This window comes from Aspergillus costaricaensis, assembly GCF_003184835.1.
Source record: "Aspergillus costaricaensis CBS 115574 unplaced genomic scaffold BO79scaffold_6, whole genome shotgun sequence".
In the NCBI taxonomy this organism is placed as follows: domain Eukaryota; kingdom Fungi; phylum Ascomycota; class Eurotiomycetes; order Eurotiales; family Aspergillaceae; genus Aspergillus; species Aspergillus costaricensis.
Window position 1 is genome coordinate 411,052 of NW_020291806.1, and position 17,803 is coordinate 428,854.

General features: G+C 49.5%; 8 protein-coding genes across 8 annotated transcripts; 5 read left to right on the plus strand and 3 right to left on the minus strand.

Moving 5' to 3' along the window:
* Window positions 1-774: 774 nt before the first annotated feature.
* On the plus strand, window positions 775-1,704 carry BO79DRAFT_214828 (uncharacterized protein; the record flags this gene model as incomplete). Its single annotated transcript, XM_025683248.1, has 5 exons — window positions 775-851; window positions 890-898; window positions 1,088-1,099; window positions 1,215-1,300; window positions 1,424-1,704. 5 exons carry the CDS (start codon window positions 775-777, stop codon window positions 1,702-1,704), a joined length of 465 nt encoding a protein of 154 aa, XP_025542711.1.
* Window positions 1,705-1,887: 183 nt separating this feature from the next.
* Window positions 1,888-3,141, plus strand: BO79DRAFT_70235 (lipase family protein). Its single transcript, XM_025689629.1, has 4 exons — window positions 1,888-2,152; window positions 2,205-2,370; window positions 2,416-2,752; window positions 2,805-3,141. The coding sequence occupies exons 1-4, from the start codon at window positions 2,071-2,073 to the stop codon at window positions 3,111-3,113; spliced, it is 894 nt and encodes a 297-aa protein (XP_025542712.1). The 5' UTR covers window positions 1,888-2,070; the 3' UTR covers window positions 3,114-3,141.
* Window positions 3,142-3,655: 514 nt separating this feature from the next.
* BO79DRAFT_285507 (DUF3431 domain-containing protein) lies at window positions 3,656-5,112 on the plus strand. Its single transcript, XM_025688362.1, has 3 exons — window positions 3,656-4,053; window positions 4,105-4,547; window positions 4,600-5,112. Exons 1-3 carry the CDS (start codon window positions 3,662-3,664, stop codon window positions 4,806-4,808), a joined length of 1,044 nt encoding a protein of 347 aa, XP_025542713.1. The 5' UTR covers window positions 3,656-3,661; the 3' UTR covers window positions 4,809-5,112.
* A 533-nt stretch (window positions 5,113-5,645) lies between these two features.
* Window positions 5,646-7,026, minus strand: BO79DRAFT_189697 (uncharacterized protein; the record flags this gene model as incomplete). Its single annotated transcript, XM_025680683.1, has 5 exons — window positions 5,646-6,138; window positions 6,195-6,337; window positions 6,392-6,616; window positions 6,675-6,779; window positions 6,847-7,026. The coding sequence occupies 5 exons, from the start codon at window positions 7,024-7,026 to the stop codon at window positions 5,646-5,648; spliced, it is 1,146 nt and encodes a 381-aa protein (XP_025542714.1).
* Window positions 7,027-8,164: 1,138 nt separating this feature from the next.
* Window positions 8,165-10,253, minus strand: BO79DRAFT_235827 (amino acid transporter; the record flags this gene model as incomplete). The annotated part of the gene is made up of 7 exons (XM_025684521.1): window positions 8,165-8,773; window positions 8,835-9,160; window positions 9,212-9,628; window positions 9,670-9,752; window positions 9,805-9,918; window positions 9,969-10,039; window positions 10,092-10,253. The coding sequence occupies 7 exons, from the start codon at window positions 10,251-10,253 to the stop codon at window positions 8,339-8,341; spliced, it is 1,608 nt and encodes a 535-aa protein (XP_025542715.1). The 3' UTR covers window positions 8,165-8,338.
* Window positions 10,254-11,219: 966 nt separating this feature from the next.
* Window positions 11,220-11,740, plus strand: BO79DRAFT_207609 (uncharacterized protein). The gene is made up of 2 exons (XM_025682212.1): window positions 11,220-11,388; window positions 11,509-11,740. Exons 1-2 carry the CDS (start codon window positions 11,294-11,296, stop codon window positions 11,726-11,728), a joined length of 315 nt encoding a protein of 104 aa, XP_025542716.1. The 5' UTR covers window positions 11,220-11,293; the 3' UTR covers window positions 11,729-11,740.
* Window positions 11,741-11,924: 184 nt separating this feature from the next.
* Window positions 11,925-13,857, minus strand: BO79DRAFT_251955 (putative transporter; the record flags this gene model as incomplete). The annotated part of the gene is made up of 6 exons (XM_025685890.1): window positions 11,925-11,949; window positions 12,006-12,089; window positions 12,145-12,263; window positions 12,313-13,156; window positions 13,210-13,538; window positions 13,591-13,857. 6 exons carry the CDS (start codon window positions 13,855-13,857, stop codon window positions 11,925-11,927), a joined length of 1,668 nt encoding a protein of 555 aa, XP_025542717.1.
* Window positions 13,858-15,333: 1,476 nt separating this feature from the next.
* Window positions 15,334-16,852, plus strand: BO79DRAFT_278533 (TauD/TfdA dioxygenase family protein; the record flags this gene model as incomplete). The annotated part of the gene is made up of 5 exons (XM_025687913.1): window positions 15,334-15,645; window positions 15,698-15,903; window positions 15,957-16,454; window positions 16,553-16,686; window positions 16,739-16,852. The coding sequence occupies exons 1-5, from the start codon at window positions 15,443-15,445 to the stop codon at window positions 16,850-16,852; spliced, it is 1,155 nt and encodes a 384-aa protein (XP_025542718.1). The 5' UTR covers window positions 15,334-15,442.
* Window positions 16,853-17,803: the final 951 nt, after the last annotated feature.

Sequence of the window (17,803 nt, forward strand, 5' to 3'; positions counted from 1 at the left end):
GAAGATTGATTGTTTCATTCTATCACATTATCATTTCACTTGTTGTTCTTTAATTAGCTATGCAGGTAGCGGTCAATATATCCTTTGAGCAGATACCACTTTTGCTGTGCATATCGATAGCTCCATCTGTCAAGTACTTGCAGTAAAGCCAGAGACACCATGCTACTAATATCACTGGTACAAAAATCCCCGATACCACGGAACCACAGTTAGATACGGAGACAGAGAGAGCACAGGCACATAACGGCACCTGCCCACATACGCACACACCCACAGCTCCTCCTAACCACCTAATAGCCCCCAGTAGGTTAGGCCAAGTACTCCACAGGTACCTATACATCCATCCCACACCTTCACCTCCACCAAGACCCAATTACCAAAGCTACTAGTAATAGTAAGATAGCAAGGTAGTCAGTCACCTGCCACACCACCCCGACACTAACAAACCGCAGATCACAAGCCGGAATGATTTTGACCGATTGATTGATTGAACCACCAAAAAAGCCTGAAGAATCCTTCAGTTCCAACCAACACGCACACACACGGTATGGATTGGAAGGAAGGGAGGGAGGAAGGGAGGAAGTGGGGTTACCCAAGCCAAACTAACAAACTCTGCAAGGTAGGTAGCAGCCAACTACAATCCCTAACTCTTGTTAAGTAATAATAGGTTGGTCAATAAAAAGAAGAAGGAGGAGTGAAGGAGTCATCGTCCTCCCGTCCCCTAACTAACTAACTAACCAACTACCCCGGGGTTATAGTACGGGATACTAAGGCATGCACCCCGCAGCCCGGGAAGCCCGGACGTTTGTTGTTGGTGGTGGTGGTGGAGGAGGAGGACTAGTAGGGGACTCGTAAGGCAGCGGGACTAAATAATTAGTTCGTGATTTAGGCTGCCAAAGTAAGTACCTAGTGCTGTGTGGGTGGTGTAAGTGCCGGGATGAAGTGAGGAGATTACTTTTTAGGTGAGTAATGGATTGATTTAGTAGTTGAGTAAGTAGGTACTACGTGGTAGACTTGGTTAGGTAATAGGAGATGTTTCTACTATAACTAGGTTATTGTTTGTATTACTATACTAAAACTGTGAGAGTTCTTGGGGAAGGTAAGGTAGTATTGGGGGCCGGGAATAAGGGATGAGAGTATTGTTTCAATAGTGAGTTGAGGTATTTTTTTTTTCTTTTCTTTTTGTCAGGGTTAGTTACTTACTTCTTCAATAGTATGCATGGTATTGATTATGGGCACGTGGACATGTTTAGTTTTTTGTACATGCGTAGATTGTTTGTGTGCTTCTTCCCCATCTATAGTATGTATGTATCGCAGTCTGAATGAGTATAAGCGCTGCAAAGTGATCGGCAAAGTGACAAGAAAGTCACTAACTCCACTAGTTACTTGCATGTCACGAACCACAACACTTGACAAGCAACAGCAACAGCAGCAGCATGTGAAGAAGTCTCAGATTTCGTAACACTATTTCCCGTCTATTTGTTTGCTTGCTCTTCTACTTGGGGGGCCTACTTACCTCGGCCTGTGCACATGTCATGGCCCTATCCCCGATCCCAATCTCCATCTCAATCTACTGCTCATGTGCAGTACCACGCCCTCCACGTTTCTCCGCCAGTAGATCCCTTCGACACCGCCCATCCTCAGACAACATCTACTTTATTTAACTTTTCGGAGCAGACTATGCTTGTCTACGGCCTGCTATAGCAGCCCGTTAATCCCCACCGGGCTTCCGCTCCGGATGGAGCTGGGGCCAAACTGGCACTCCAGTTGCGCAACGGACAACCGCCGACCCGGAACAAAGGATGCGGATGAGGAGATACGGTGCCTGATTGCATGGCTGGCTTCATCTGCTATCGTGATAGTGCTGTTGGGGTGAATGTTGTTGTCTGACTTTACCCCGCTTCTTGCTTTTTTTCCCCCTGAGGCCCCTGATGGGGAATCGCGGTGGGTAATATGATTTGGGTATAAAAGGGGGATCGGAGGCGCAGTTGGATAGAGGCAGTGTGTGTGCATTGCAGAAGCCCGTTGATTGCAAGGTTTTGGTCGCCTCGATTGTTTGTATACTGCAAGATGTTCTCTGGACGGTTTGGAGTGCTTTTGACAGCGCTTGCTGCGCTGGGTACTGCCGCGCCGGCACCGCTTGATGTGCGGAGTAAGTGTGCCCGATATGAGATGGCTGGATAGCATTGATGAAGGGTGAATAGGTGTCTCGACTTCCACGTTGGATGAGTTGCAATTGTTCGCGCAATGGTCTGCCGCAGCTTATTGCTCGAATAATATCGACTCGAATGACTCCAACTTGACATGCACGGCCAACGCCTGTCCATCGGTCGAGGAGGCTAGTACCACGATGCTCCTGGAGTTCGACCTGTATGTCACTCAGAGCGCAGACATAGAGCACAGCTAATTGAACAGGACGAACGACTTTGGAGGCACAGCCGGTTTCCTAGCCGCGGACAACACCAACAAGCGGCTCGTGGTCGCCTTCCGGGGAAGTAGCACGATTGAGAACTGGGTTGCTAATCTTGACTTCATCCTGGAAGATAACGACGACCTCTGCACCGGATGCAAGGTCCATACTGGTTTCTGGAAGGCATGGGAATCCGCTGCCGACGATCTGACGAGCAAGATCAAGTCCGCGATGAGCACGTATTCGGGCTATACCCTATACTTCACCGGGCACAGTTTGGGCGGCGCATTGGCTACGCTGGGAGCGACAGTTTTGCGAAATGACGGGTACAGCGTTCAGCTGGTGAGTTCTTCACAAAGGTGATGGAGCGATAAACGGTTCTGACAATCAATAGTACACCTATGGATGTCCTCGAATCGGAAACTATGCGCTGGCCGAACATATCACCAGTCAGGGATCCGGGGCCAACTTCCGTGTTACACACTTGAACGACATCGTCCCCCGGGTGCCACCCATGGACTTTGGATTCAGTCAGCCAAGTCCGGAATACTGGATCACCAGTGGCACTGGAGCCAGTGTCACGGCGTCGGATATTGAAGTCATCGAGGGAATCAATTCAACGGCGGGAAATGCAGGCGAAGCAACGGTGAGCGTTTTGGCTCACTTGTGGTACTTTTTCGCGATTTCAGAGTGCCTGCTATAACTAGACCGACTGTCATATTAGTGACGAGAGAAGTGTACATAGTAATTAGTATATAATCAGAGCAACCAAGTGGTGGTGTGGTGAAAGAGAAACACAAGTGAGATCCCATTACGTAGCAGATAAGCACGTGTGGAGGCGCTGTTCCTCCACTTCCAGTTGCGGCCATCAATCATCTTTCTTCTCCTTACTTTCGTCCACCACAACTCCCATCCTGCCAGCTGTCGCATCCCCGGGTTTCAACAACGATCGCCTCCGGGGCCTCCGTGGTTCTCCTATATTATTCCATCCGACGGCCGACGTTTCACCCTCATCCTGCGCCGCCGCAAAATCTCCCCGAGTTCGGTCAACTCATTCGAACCGCCGCCCGCATCGACCTCACCGACCCCCGACCGTCTGCGATCGTCCATCCGTGCAGCCATGTTCCCTGCCCCGTCACGCTGATTTGACGTTCAATTGACTTCCGTGACATACATACATACATCCAGCAGCATATGATTACTGCCCCCCCCCCCCCCCTCGTGCCAGTCCCGCCGCCGCCATTGCCAGCCATGCTATTCTTCCGCGGCGGAGTTAACAGTCCGCGCCGGCGCAACCAAGAAAAAGCAATCTTCTGCACCATTCTCATCATCTACGCTCTATACTTCCTCTTCTTCGCTGGGAGCTCCGATCCGAAACGCTCAGAGACGTCTGCTGAGGATGCGGTGAAGGGAGGCCCGCATCGGGATTCGCGGTCGGGGAAGGCTTCCCCGTCCGCCTCGGCTTCGCGACAGCCTCAGGTCTTGGACAAGGACATGGTGGTGGCTAGTATGAAGGGAGACGATGTCTCATGGCTGTACACATACTTTCCTGAGTGGCATAAAAGCATCTACGTGGCGGACGACAAGAAAGCGCCGTTGACGGTAGCTTTGAATAAGGGGAGGGAATCGATGGTGTATCTGACGTGAGTCTCCGTGTCTTGGCCAGTTCTGGGCGCACCAACTCACTGCTGCAGATATATAATTGATAATTACGACAATCTTCCCGACTCGATTCTTTTCATCCATTCGCAACGATACCAATGGCACAACGACGATCCCTACTACGATGGTGTGCCCGTTCTTCGCAACTTCCAGGTCCCATATCTCCAAAAACAAGGCTACGTGAATCTGCGCTGCGCCTGGGTCCTGGGCTGTCCGGCGGAGATTCATCCCCTCAGTGATACGCATCGCAACGACGTCCACGCAGGCGAGTACTTCAAGACAGGATTCATGGAACTGTTTCCCGGGGCGGAGGTCCCTGAAGAAGTGGGGGTTTCATGCTGCGCGCAGTTCGCCGTCACACGCTGGAAGATCCGCGAGCGGCCGAAGAGTGACTATGTGTGGTACCGGAAGTGGTTGGCTGAGACGACGTTACCCGATGATCTCAGTGGACGGATCATGGAATACTCATGGCACAGTATGTTCCAATTCTTATTATAGCGGTAAGCAAAACTGACCAACTTGTACAGTGATCTTCGGCAAGGGCCCCGTCTACTGTCCCACGGCAGAAGAATGCTACTGCAAGGTATTCGGACTATGCAATTTGGATTGTCCGACGGAGGGAGATTGCGCTGGCCGCTATGTTCTCCCGCCATACTCTTCTCTTCCCAAGGGATGGCCCTATATCGGCTGGAAGGGTCAGAAGCAGGACCCTAGCAAGGGACTTCCGGAGGCTTGATCTACACCTATAGTCTCACAAATCAGATGAGATGTTCGAGTATAAGATGTTGCGTCTCGGGGTATACACTGCTCACTGAGGTCAAACCCGGGACTCACTACAAGCATGACGAATGCTGTAATAGGATCAGAGCGGCAGCACATCTGGCAAAACAGGTGGAGCATCAGCGTCGCGTATATCTCTCTCCCAGTGGAACCAGATCTCAACTCCTCCACCGCTGCCAGACACAGTTTGGCACACCTAAAACAGGCATATGGCATATAACTAACCTACTATGTATCGACATCTTCGATGAGCGAACGCTGTCACTGAAAAAAACTACCGATGTATTATAGATACTACTATTTCCATTCCATGTGAAGTAATAACTACCTACCAAAATATACTACTCCATCTCTCAGATCTCAGTTTTTATCTTACCATGCTTCCTTCAAAAAGGAACAAGTAGCCATGCACTCTACCTACTTCGGATAGGTCCAGAATTGCGCCTCATGACACCAATTTCTTGCCTCAGGCACCATAATAACTAGCTTAATGCCTCAGGCTCTCATCCTCCAGGCTACACCTACCTACATTGGAAATTCAACAGATATAGATGCATACTCTAACAAGACATATAAGACATGACATCAGAGGAACCGAACGTCAACGTCAGCAATCGTGTTATCTAAATACACACTACTACTTTCCATTGCCATTACTTTTCATTCAATAATATTTGAGTGATATTCAAGAAAGACATATTAGAAGCAGACCAGAATCGAATGTATGTCTACGACTTGTTCTATAACAACCTAACTATCACTCACACTAACAAAAGAAAAGAACTTTTATATACTACCTCGGCTCATGAGTAACAGTGACCTCGACATCTTTCTTAATAATCATCTTCGTACTCTCCGAACTAGCCACGCTATCCCCATCCGTTCGACTACTGCCATCGTAAGCAGTGGCATTGAAACTTCCGGCGGATTGCTCCGGCACAAACGTCGGCTGCGAGTGTCGTGGGTTGTTCAAGCCGTGACCAGCCTCATCCTGGTTATCCATCGACTGCAAGGCATAGCTCTGTGATTGTTTCGATACATCCCGGGCGTATTTCCCTGACTTGGATCTAGCGCTGCTGGTGCCGAGGGTGACTTCCCCTGCGTTGCCGTAGGTGACACTGATGGCGCGCATGAAGGGGGCGAGGCAGAAGGAGGTGCATACGATGAGGGCGTAGTTCATGCCCATTTGGGTCCAGACGTAGCTGTCGATGATGTCTAGGGTTGGGTTCGTGGAGTAGGCATAGTTCTTGAGATGGTATAGATGTAGAGAGGTGAATACAATGAGTCTAGTGTAGGCAGTGGGTTAGCTGTGTAGTGTTTGTGGGTGATGGGGACTGCTCACGGTAAACGAACGGCGAAAGAAGAGAGGACGATGACTTTTCGAGATGTTGGCATTTGCAGGCTTTTGACGAGAAGGATCGAGAATAGGAAGAGCATGAGCTCAATGATGCTGTCCATTGCACCGATGTATTCCCATTTTTGGAACTGAAGAGGTGTGGTTAGTGTAACTGCAGTGATATGGAGCAAAAGGATGCATACCAATCCAGTGCAGTGGTCAATAGGTCTTGCCCATGGTTTGTTCAATTCGCAGTTAACAAGGATGATCAGGATTGAAGAGAAAACCCAACAGATACTCAAGCCAAGTATTCCGTAGAGAATGAAGTGGTGAACGCGCTGGGGAGTCAACCGCGAGAGCATGGCAAGCACACAGCACTTGGACAGAAAGACGGTGATCAAAAACAAAGTATCTGTAGCAGCTGTTGTCTGCATAGAGAGAATTCCTGATTAACCCGTGTCCCTGCCCAGATTCTGGACAACGTACCCGTTGAACGTTCACCACCTGATCCGAAGAAAGAAGCCCTATAGATGTCCCGAATCCTTTGGCAGAGTTTGACATGACGAGTGAGGTCTGAATAATGGCGAAAGTCTGTCCTCAACGCAGTGGTTAGTATCAATTTCGCCAATTTATCACATGAGACAACGTTGGAACTTACCGTAGCAACAAACAATAGATAATCATCACGGCCAAACCCCGGGCTCAGTATTGTTCTGACATACACACGGATAGCCAAGCAGATCAATGTCATTATCAGGGCCAAAGTCCCAACAACAATGACAATGCCGGCATGGTGACTCTCGTCAATGACCACAAGGGGCTTCCCAGATGCCGTCATGACCGGGAGCCACCCAGAGGCTCAGCAAGCGACCGTGAGTCGCTTATCGTCCGGTGCCCTTTGGAAAATCAAGTGATCAGGTCAAGATCCCCTAATGCAGGGTCTCCCGAATATAAAGACCAGTAGCTAAATGAACATGTATGCAGGCTTTGGGTGCGTTCCGAAGCGAACGCCATAGTGCCATATCTTGGGTTCAAGACTATGGTGGCCTGGTCAGATAGGTTATCAGGGATCTGACTCCAGTGTGCGAGTAATTGAGACGTATAATTGGCCACAATGATAGTACAGAAGGCTCAGACAGAGCGCATGGAAGGATTTGGAACTAGCTTCATAAAATGGCCAGTTGAGAGAAACGAACGGTGCTTGTTCATTACGGCTGATGTTCGGAATCCAAAGCCCCTGTAGCGTTGTGAGTAGCTGAACCCGATCATGTACAAATAAAAGTTAATAACGGAGAAGGAAGCACTTGCAGGGATCATACTACCCTAGAGTTTAGTATGATTGTCACACGCAATCATGTCGCATCCGTCTCCAACCATGGCAGACTAAATACCCCTTTAGCTTGATTAGACTGCCACTACCCGTGCTAGTGTTTAAAACATGTATTCTGTCGAAGGAGCTGAGCATGATTCTATTATAAACAGTGCAAATGAAAGGTGGTGGCCTCGCGGATATAACAGCTCAAAGATCACTAACAAGCTTGCTGCCTGGCTTCATAAACGTAGTGCTCATTGGCGTGATACCAAACATGAGCGGGCATCCTTCCGGATCCACAAGGAACGCTCCGGGGAATGTGTCCGCAGCGGCGTTCCCGTTGATCGTCGGGGGACTTGCCCGGATCAGTTAGGGTTCGTGAGAGAAGCGCTGGTAAGCTCCCGGTGCTGTTCCGGTGGGCCGCGGCGGGATCATCTGGCGAACAAGATCCGGCCGGGCCATCGCCGAGATATATGAAATAGAGATTAGGATCCAGAAGTAATCAAAACCTGTCATTTGAGTTTCGTAGTATTACCAGCGGTTGAATCAAACCATACGGTAGAAAGAAAACTTTTCGACTTCAACCCCACTGTGGGCAGAAGTCAGGAAGGAATAGCATCCTGGCCATCCTCCATACGAATCGCCAATAAACCACAGTAGTTCGGGCTCCATTACGCCGGCGAAGAATGCGCAGGCACTTGCGACACAGATGCAGGCGATAGGCCGGTGCGGTGGAGACCGCCAACGTCGACCTGTTACTGCGCCAGGATCATCAAAACGGAAAGAGGTGGCGTGTCCATGCAGCAGCAATAACGAGTCCAGCCAACGAACGTCCAAATCAGATTTCGCGCTTGACCAGGGCCACGGGCGGCACATAAGTCTTCCGCCCGTACAACGCATAGTAGATGATGGAAAAAATCAACATGCCACCATACATGAGTGAGCTCCAGTTCATGTTCTCGGGATCCACAGTCGAGTAAAGGGGGAACATAACGAAAACGAACTCCGGGATGAGGAAAGCCAGGGCCCCGAGGTTTACCCAAAGTCCCCATCGGCCCAGTGACCACCGATGTGGGGGTAATGGTTCCCCACGAATTCTTTTCCATGCGACACAGGAAACAGTGACGATATAGGAATTCAACAATGCTCCGACAGTGAGGGTGATCAAGGCATCCAGGGCGACAGTCGAGCCGATGTTGATGAGTGATAGCAGCATCGTAAGCACGAGGGACACCAGAACAGCGTTGAGGGGGATGTTCCAATTGGGATTGACCTGTTGCCCATCAGTACTGGTATATTAAAGCTGAAACTAATCAAGAAGTGGGAACCCTTACATGACCGAAAAAGCTAGCCAGTGGGACGCCCCCATCACGGGCGAATGACCAAAGTTGACGCGACGCAGTAGCGACCTCAGTAATAACACTGGCAATAAGCGACATGGTCACAATTGCAGTCATTGCGTTTGTAGCTGCGTAGCTCTTGGTGGCGTTGAAAAAGACCTGAATGAAAGGATACCCAGTAGCGGAGTCAAGAACCTCATTCACATCACCCAAGGTGAAACACAAAGTGACCATAACGACAAAGGCCAAGACCCCGTTCAAGGAGCACGCCGCCATGATAGCTTTGGGAAGTGTCGTGGAAGCATCTCGAACTTCCTCGGCTGTGTACTGTATTAGCATGTCTGAATGATCGAGCCAGAGCCTTTACTAACACATATGGACAGTACAGTCGTAGCCAATCATGGCAGTAATAGCAGTGATCAGACCAACCATCGTTGCAGTACCATTGCTATTCCAATCACCACCGTTTGTAAACTGGGTGAAAACTGACTTGGCGTCCTTGATGGGCGCCAAAACCCACAGGGGTATAATCACAATGAAGAACCCGGCAATGTGGAGGATCAAGATGAAGGCTTCAACGAGAGGGAGCTTCTTGGCGAGGAAGGTGTTAAAGAGAACGGAGAAAAGGGTGATGGCGATTGTAATGAGAGTACTGTGCCACCGCTCAGAAACATAATCTGGGTAATTGAGGATAACCAGTCCTTGAATGATGGTACCTGCCAGGAAAGCAATTGACACAATTGCGCATTCCCAGCCCGTGGCACAGAGCCATCCTAGATGCGACCGGGCTTGTTAGGCTCAGCCATCCTCAGCGGGTAGCTATACATACCAGTGATATAACTCAAGAACTTCTGGTACTTCCTAGGTGCGAACTCTGAAACCCAGTGATACTGGCCACCAGCAGTGGGTGCCCTGTGAAAAGATTAGCTGTTGTATCATTTCAGGATGGAATGCGTGCACTCACATGGAAGCCATCTCCGCCAGACTGGCGAACAGAAGCAACACACCAACCGAAACCACGATAAATCCCCAGATGAAACCAGCAGTGCCACCATCTACCAGAGGCGAGCTCATCATGCTGTCCCAGTATCAGCATCATGAACAAATCCAGGATCAGGTATGACCTACGTCAGCATGACCTCCCATGAAGCAATCAGAGTACATCCAAAGGCAACGATTGAAATGAACCGGAAATTTCTCTGAGAATACGATTAGAAAAAAAGCTTCTCACTGAATAGACGGATAGCGAACCCTGAGAACTTGTTCCTTTCCTAAAGCCTGCATATCCCTTTGGTCGGCCATAGTGCCGATATACTTTTGAGCAACATGACCTTTGGCAAGCCCTTCATCAGCGAATACAGTGGAAATATTATTTCCACCCTTGGTGGTTGTGAGTTCAACATTGTCCGGCATTTCTTCGATTTCCTCTGTCTCTCCTTTGGAGTTTGGTACTTGCAAAGGATTGGCACGGATTTCAAGACGAGGGACGAGTAGCTATATTTCAATCTAATCACTCGAGGCCCTGCATCATGCATCCGGATTAGCCAACCCACCATTTCCTGACGAGTTCCCAGAAGGGAAACTCTGCCCTTCATTTCAGTCATCGACAGGGGGTAGGGGTGGCCTAGAAGCCATCGATGCGGGTGAGAAGCTTCAGTAGCCAGATACAGCTGGCTCTAATTCGCCTTGGGTTGGCTGCGATAAGAGGAGCTTCATCAAATCCTGGGTGTTCCACTATCAAGCGTGACCCACCTGGCGTTCTGGAGCTAAGGCGTTGGCGTGGGCTAAGTGGTTTAGCGTTAATCTAACGCCCTCGGGGGAGAACCGCGCCATACCATCCCGTGTCGCTTGCAGTAGTATTTCGTCCGGGTATAGACTTTTCTCTGACTGATTCAGCCTTAGTAATGCATTTGTGTAAGAAGCCATGTCTCGGTGAAATTAGGTTTGTCCTTGGGAAGGCTTCATTTGAAGATCTGTCGGAGCCCAGTCGTTGCTTTGCTGACGATGTATCTTGTTGTCAGTCGCTTCTCGGGCGCCTGCCACTATAAATTAACGAGGGACTCTCGTATAGTGTAACAGAGAAACTGGGTCTTCTTTTCTTTCAGCAAAAGTAAAATCTTTGATGATGTTGAAGCAAAGAGGATACCTTAGCATTGACATCTTCAAGGGCGCAGTTGGTCATTACCATGTTGGTCAATGCCTCTAGAACGCATAGTGGCAGTCGTGAATCTACTCAGTAGTATGTCCAGCCAAGGAAGCACCGCCAAATAGAATCAAACAAGATACCACTCCACGTGACCGTCAACAAGCATCTCACCTGCCATGAATTACTAATCCCAACGACGTCATCGCTGTATTCCCCGCATCACCAACACTTCTATACAGCTTCCAGAGTATCTCTCTGCCTCAAACGTTACTCTAATCCAGGTGGCTGTATTACTGGAGCAAGGTAAATGGCGGAAACATACCCCATTGGTACACGCAAAGAATGCGAACGTCTAGTCAAGGATTGGGGCTTCAAGCATGTCTTTACTTGGGCAGACGGAAGGTGAGTTGATGAAAACCATGGGTGTTATGCTGTGTACCTCTTGGGGTCTTGATCTTTTTTATCGTTTCGTGCATAGGATTTATCATAATCCAAGTACTCGTAGAGCTAATACTGTCCTAGCAATGCTCACTATCCACCACACTCACATGGCGGTGTCACAACGCATCTAATCCGCCAAGGGAGTTTGACAATCACCTACCCGGACGACAATGCTAAGCTGCATAATGGGGAGGTAAAAAAGGAGACGTTCGGTGTTGGTGCACGACTGGATGTTCCGGCGGGCAAGCTGCATGAGGTGTGGATTGGAGACAGTGGATGCGAGTATGTCATTGGAGAATAGGCACGAGTGGACATGAATTACGGCTTGTCCCTTACGGTTTATGATCACTTGAGCGATGTGTTGTATTATGAATTTGCTCTATCGTCTAATCTATAGACTTCAGGGTATCCCGCGGGGCGTCCACCAGTTTTCCATATATGCAGTTGGTCATCTATGTTTTAGTTGTATAATATAATCAATCATTAATCGTGCTCATCTAGTGAGTAAATCGGAAATCGAGTCTGCAAGGCGACTGATTAGACAGATTATCAGGCAATCTTGCGGAAGGAAGACTCACCGCTTGTTTCCAAGATCCTTATTAGCTGCCAGATATTCCTCCCTCTCTTCGCTGGACATGGCATTCCAACGAGCAGCGTTGTACCTAGCGGCATAGTTAGCATTGTGGTCAATATTATCGGAGAATTGGTGAGCCATACTTGTTGCGCCAGATGTAATAAAACTTGGCCCCAATGAATAAAGCCATGCTGAACACAGAGATGGCAATGAGAACCTTATTACCCACACGGTAGTAAGGCTTGTCCTTGTCTTGATAAATCTGCAAGGGGTTAGTAGTGAGCCATGATGCGGGGAAGCATCTCACTGACCTGACTAGCAATGATACTAGAGGCCTGAACCATCATGTTGTATACCGCGCTCGCAACCGTGCGTGTGCGGACTGAGCCCGCGTTTCTGGATGTCATGGCCACGATAATGGCGTGTACGTAAGGGGCTCCAATCAAGAGAGCATTGATGATCCACCGCGCCCATCCACTGGCTCCATCTGGCAGGACTTCAAGCGCGATGAGCAAGACCAAACACCAGAATTCAGAGACGACACCGAGAAGTAGACGCTGGTTGAAGCGTTCTGAGATCCATGTCCAGAACAGTAGGTTGATAATGAAGATGACATATGCGGGGATGGTCAGAAGATTCGTTTCAAAGGTGCCAAACCCAAGCGACTTCAACTCCAGGGTAATGTAGTTGGTAGCAGGTGTGTTGGGAATCATCCACGTCAGACCAAGCAGGTAGATGGGCCACATGTCGTAGTCGCACAGAGCATGCCAAAGCATCTTCGGTGTGACCGCCTGACGGTTGTGCATGCTTCCCTTGCTGGGATCGTCACGGAGTACACGGTTGACAAGGATCTTCTCCTCGCGCTCGTTGAACCAACCGTCTTTACCGCGGAAACCGCCTTTAGTCTGGGTGGGAGATGCAGGCATCCAGAACGCGGCGATGATCCCGATGATTCCTGTAATAAGACCCTCAAAAGCGAACAGATAGCGCCATCCTCCAGTATAACCGTCAGAGCCGTGGATGTGGAGGAAGCCGAAGGCCAGAAAAGCGCCGACGATCGATGTAGCTTCGTAAGAAACCCAGAAGTAACTCAACCGTTGCGGCAGCTCTTTGGACTTGTAGAAGAAGGACAGAAAGAGGATAGTATCGGCAATGCTAGAAATTGTTAGGAAGGTCATTCCCTGGTAGTCAGGTGTAGGAAGACTCACAATCCTCCCTCTAGGAGGCCGAGAAGCGCTCTGCAGGCAAAATATCCGGCCTTGTTCTTGAGAAATGCCTGGAATGCGGCGACGAAACTCCAGGCGACCATTTGAATGGGAATCCAGCGATCCGGACCGACCTTCTTAGACAGTAACTGCGAAGGAAGCTCGGAAAAGAGGAAAGTGAGGTAGAAAATTGTTTGTCCGGTGTTGTAATCGTTCGTGGTCATTCCGAGGTCCCCCAGCATGCTGTCCGAGTTTGCTTGCACAATGTTGCCTCTGTCAAGCTGAAGTGCGAAAAACGTAACGCATGCAAAAGTACAAACTCGGATGTCAATCTGTTGCGATCAGCTATGATTTAGCAGATAGGCTTGAATAAATGGTAGTTACCTTCTTGATTAGTGCCTTCTCTTCCTCTTCCGTCCATTCGAAGTATGGATCCCAGCGATGCGCGCTCTCATACTCGGGGATAGGCTTGTAAAACCTAGGGTCTTCCGTCGTATCAAAGGCGCAGTCAGTGACCTTTGCGATTCTGTGTTCCGAGTCCGTCAGTGAGGATGACGATGCCGATGATGTTGAGACATCAGGGTTCTTCTTGGTGTCCTCATTTGCGGAGGCCGTGTCCGCGGGGACTTCCTTGACACCGTCTGTGGTCATCTCGCCTGTATAGCAAGGTGGTGAGAGGCAGAGTAACAGTGAAGGACCAGCTTCGGGTGGTTGAGTTCAAGAAATAAGCTGCAACTCAGGGGACATCGGGCCTTTTTGACGTGTCCATCAGCGATAAAAAGGCGTCGAACTCCATCACGCAATTTTCTGTTAAAGTGTCAGCACGATGTACTAGTTGTTAGCACGAGAGCTGTGGGTAGCTATACGTAGCCAATTGTCGCATGAGTGGGTAAGGTTCAGGCAACCTAGAACGTTGAGCGCATCGATGTGCGACATGAAATGGTTGGCGGAATGGGGCCAACGTCAACTACGGCCGAGAAGTACCTAAAGGCTGATATGCTATGATTCAAGGGCCGCAGAATCTGATATGGCTTTACTTGCCGAAGTGCTTGTTAGTGCTAGAGACTTGCCCGATCTTGCGCAAAAGTCCCGGCAGGGGATGAAATCACGCAAGGGGAGCATAACTGACGTTATGAGGAACAAGTAAGGTTAAGCGGACAAGTGCCGGGACTGAGATTAGCGGCTGCTCCAGATCTCCGCAGTTGATGGCAGAAGATCCAATAATAGCAGAGAGATTGTATCAAGTTCGCCAGAACTGCGATGTCACCATCACATTGGCTTATGATGATATGCTAGGGGCTTGACATCGCAACATTGTCTTTATTGCTGATTGGGAAGGATAAGCCGCTTATGGTGGGGGGATCTGATACGAATGGTGTTTTAATCAAGTTTTTTTTTATGGTCTCCAAAGGTTCATGGTGAGCATTCAAAACGTGGTAGATGCGGACTTTGATGCGATTCATCGCGACAAGACAACAGTTCCAGTAACACCTCACAATACGCGCAGCCAACCCAGCAAAGAATATTTTCCAGATAAATCTGACCCAGACCAAAATACAATAAAATCTTAGAGACAAAGTCTTAGGCGGGGTATGAGTCTGGATTGCACGTCGCCTTGCCGGCGAGCTTAATTAGGGCGAGTTGCGCGAAGCAACAGCACTATCACGCCATGCTTGGCCCGCTTTACTAGCAGCAACCACCTCCTCTTCTCTTCCTTCCATGCACTACATTGACTGCATTAAATGCAGCACGCCCTCGACACGTAGAGTACCGGAACCTATGTTGGACATGAATGGAATTCAATGATTTTGTCCGCAGGATATCCAAAAATAGTCAAGGGCATCATCCTAGCCATTCATAGATCTGGTTGGCTGCAGCCTGGCTCGGTTCGAGTGAAACAATGATTGATAACCACAGCACTGACGTCTTAACTTTCTTGCATTATCATTGCACCATTGACATGCCCGATCGGCGAGTCATGCTGGCTTACACGACCTTCCCGTGGCTCGCGTAACTCCTTGTCCGAGTTCCCAGCATATCCGACTGCAGTATCTCCGTGATACGTGACAGCCGGGAAATGGCGTCAATCCATACCCCGCAGGAATTGCGTGACAAAAGATGGATATTCGGAATGGGAAGCAGAATATATATGGATGATGTTCTCGGTGCAGGATGCGTTCTAGATATCACCACAAAAACAGCACAGCTGTCATAGTTGCACCTGCAGACATCCAATATGGCCCCATCTCTGGTTGAAGAAACTCTGTCGCTTCGGGCGGCACCTAAGTCTACGCTTAAGACCGATGCTGGTTTTAATAAGGAGAATGTGATTGGCTATGGAGAGGCTTACAAGCATGAGAACGAGCTGAAGGGAACTGAGAAACAGCCACCTGCTTCTTTCCCCAACTATCTTCCTGTCTGGGACAACGAAACAGAAAGGTAGCTTACACCATCCATAACTATACTCACATCATCGCACTGACAACTATAGATACCCTCCCCTCCAGCCCTTCGAGCACTACGACCACGGAAAGGATGCCGACCCGACTTTCCCTGACCTTCTCCCCAAGGACAAAGCCGAAATCGACGACATTACACCGACCATTGGCACTGAGGTTCGTGGTGTCCAGCTGAGCCAACTGACCAAGGAAGGAAAAGACCAGCTGGCTTTGTACGTAGCTCAGCGGAAGGTTGTTGGTACGATCCCCTTCCCCAAAACAAGATGACTTCCCATTAACAAATCCTATTAGCATTCCGCGACCAAGACTTCGCACACCTGCCCATCGAGAAAGCCCTAGAATTCGGCGGCTACTTTGGCAGACACCACATCCACCAGACCTCTGGAGCACCTAAGGGCTTCCCAGAGATCCACCTCGTACACAGAGGTGCCGATGACAGAAGCGGAGCTGAATTCCTGTCCCAACGCACCAACACCATTACCTGGCACTCGGACGTGACCTTCGAGAAGCAGCCTCCAGGCACGACCTTCCTGTACATTCTGGATGGACCATCAAGCGGTGGTGACACCCTCTTCGCCGATATGGCACAGGCATACAGACGTCTCTCGCCTGAGTTCCGTAAGAGACTTCATGGGCTGAAGGCAGTCCACTCCGGCATTGAGCAGGTCAACAACAGTCTGAACAAGGGGGGCATTGCTCGACGGGATCCAATTACTTCTGAACACCCGATTGTCAGAACTCATCCGGTATGCACAACCCCGAAACTATTCCAAAATCTTTATTCTAATAGTATAATCCAGGTAACCGGAGAAAAAGCCCTCTTCGTGAATCCCCAATGTAAGTACCATTATCATTACACTCGTACTCTATGTTACTAACCAAAACAGTCACCCGCTACATCGTCGGCTACAAGAAGGAAGAGTCCGACTACCTCCTCAAATTCCTCTACGACCACATCGCTCTCTCTCAGGATCTCCAGACCCGGGTGAGATGGCGTCCTGGAACTGTGGTCGTTTGGGACGTAAGTCTACCCTCCCCACCTACTCGACAAGAATCAAGTCTAACGAGTGTAGAACCGCGTCGTTACCCACTCCGCCCTCTTCGACTGGGAAGACGGCCAGAGACGACACCATGCGAGAATCACTCCGCAGGCGGAAGCGCCATATGAGACGCCGTTTGAGGGTTAGATCCCACTGCCTCGACAGTTTCTACTAATGAAGTGTACGATGGCAGCGGACTGGCCTAGATATGAATTACAGTACAGAGCATGAATTAAGCAGATTATCAAGCGGTGTTCAGCCGTCCAGGGCATTCCCACTAGTAATATTTATAGCAGCGCTTGGTAACACCACAAAGAGCTTGAAACCACCAGTGCACACATCTCCTTTCACTGCTCTCACCACCCTGCAACACGAACCTCATCACGGATCATCACACAATCTACCTCCCCAACCCCTCATATCTCCCAAAGAAAGAAGCAGACTTCGTAGAGCACCCTCCCCTTTCCTCGCCCTCATCACCACCCACCATAGATACAGATGCAGACGTAGATACCGTATCCCCAGGCGGATGAATCCTAATAGCCGGCGTCCTACCAGCCCCAGGCCCCATCCCCATCCCCATCCCCATCCCCATCCCCATCCCCATCCCCATCCCCATCCCCGTCCCAGTTCCAGTGCCTTGGGGGATAGCCATCACATCCTCAACATGCACCGCCTCAGACAGTGCGTGCATTTCATGGCCAATGACCCCTCCAGAATGGTTCTCCGCAGTAGACCGGTTATTGTTATCGTGAGCAGTAGTATTTATCGATTGAGTTGAAAGTGACGGCGGAGCATGTTCAAGGTGTTCCCAAGTGACGGTGTTGTTCTCGTCGGAGGTGGTGGAGGGGGAACGAGGGTGGGATTGAGGTTCAGATTGAGGTTGAAATTGAAGTTGGGGTGTTATTTGGGGCATTGTTTATGATTATGTATTATGCCTGTGTGTAGACCTTGGAAATTGTAGGAGTGTGAGAGTGTGGGTTGATAGTGGTAGGATTGAAGGGCGTTGAGTTGAGTGTGTATCTATGAACTCAGTATTCGGTCAGTATAACGTACAAATCAAACAGAACCAATCTAGATAGAACAGAGTAGAGTAAT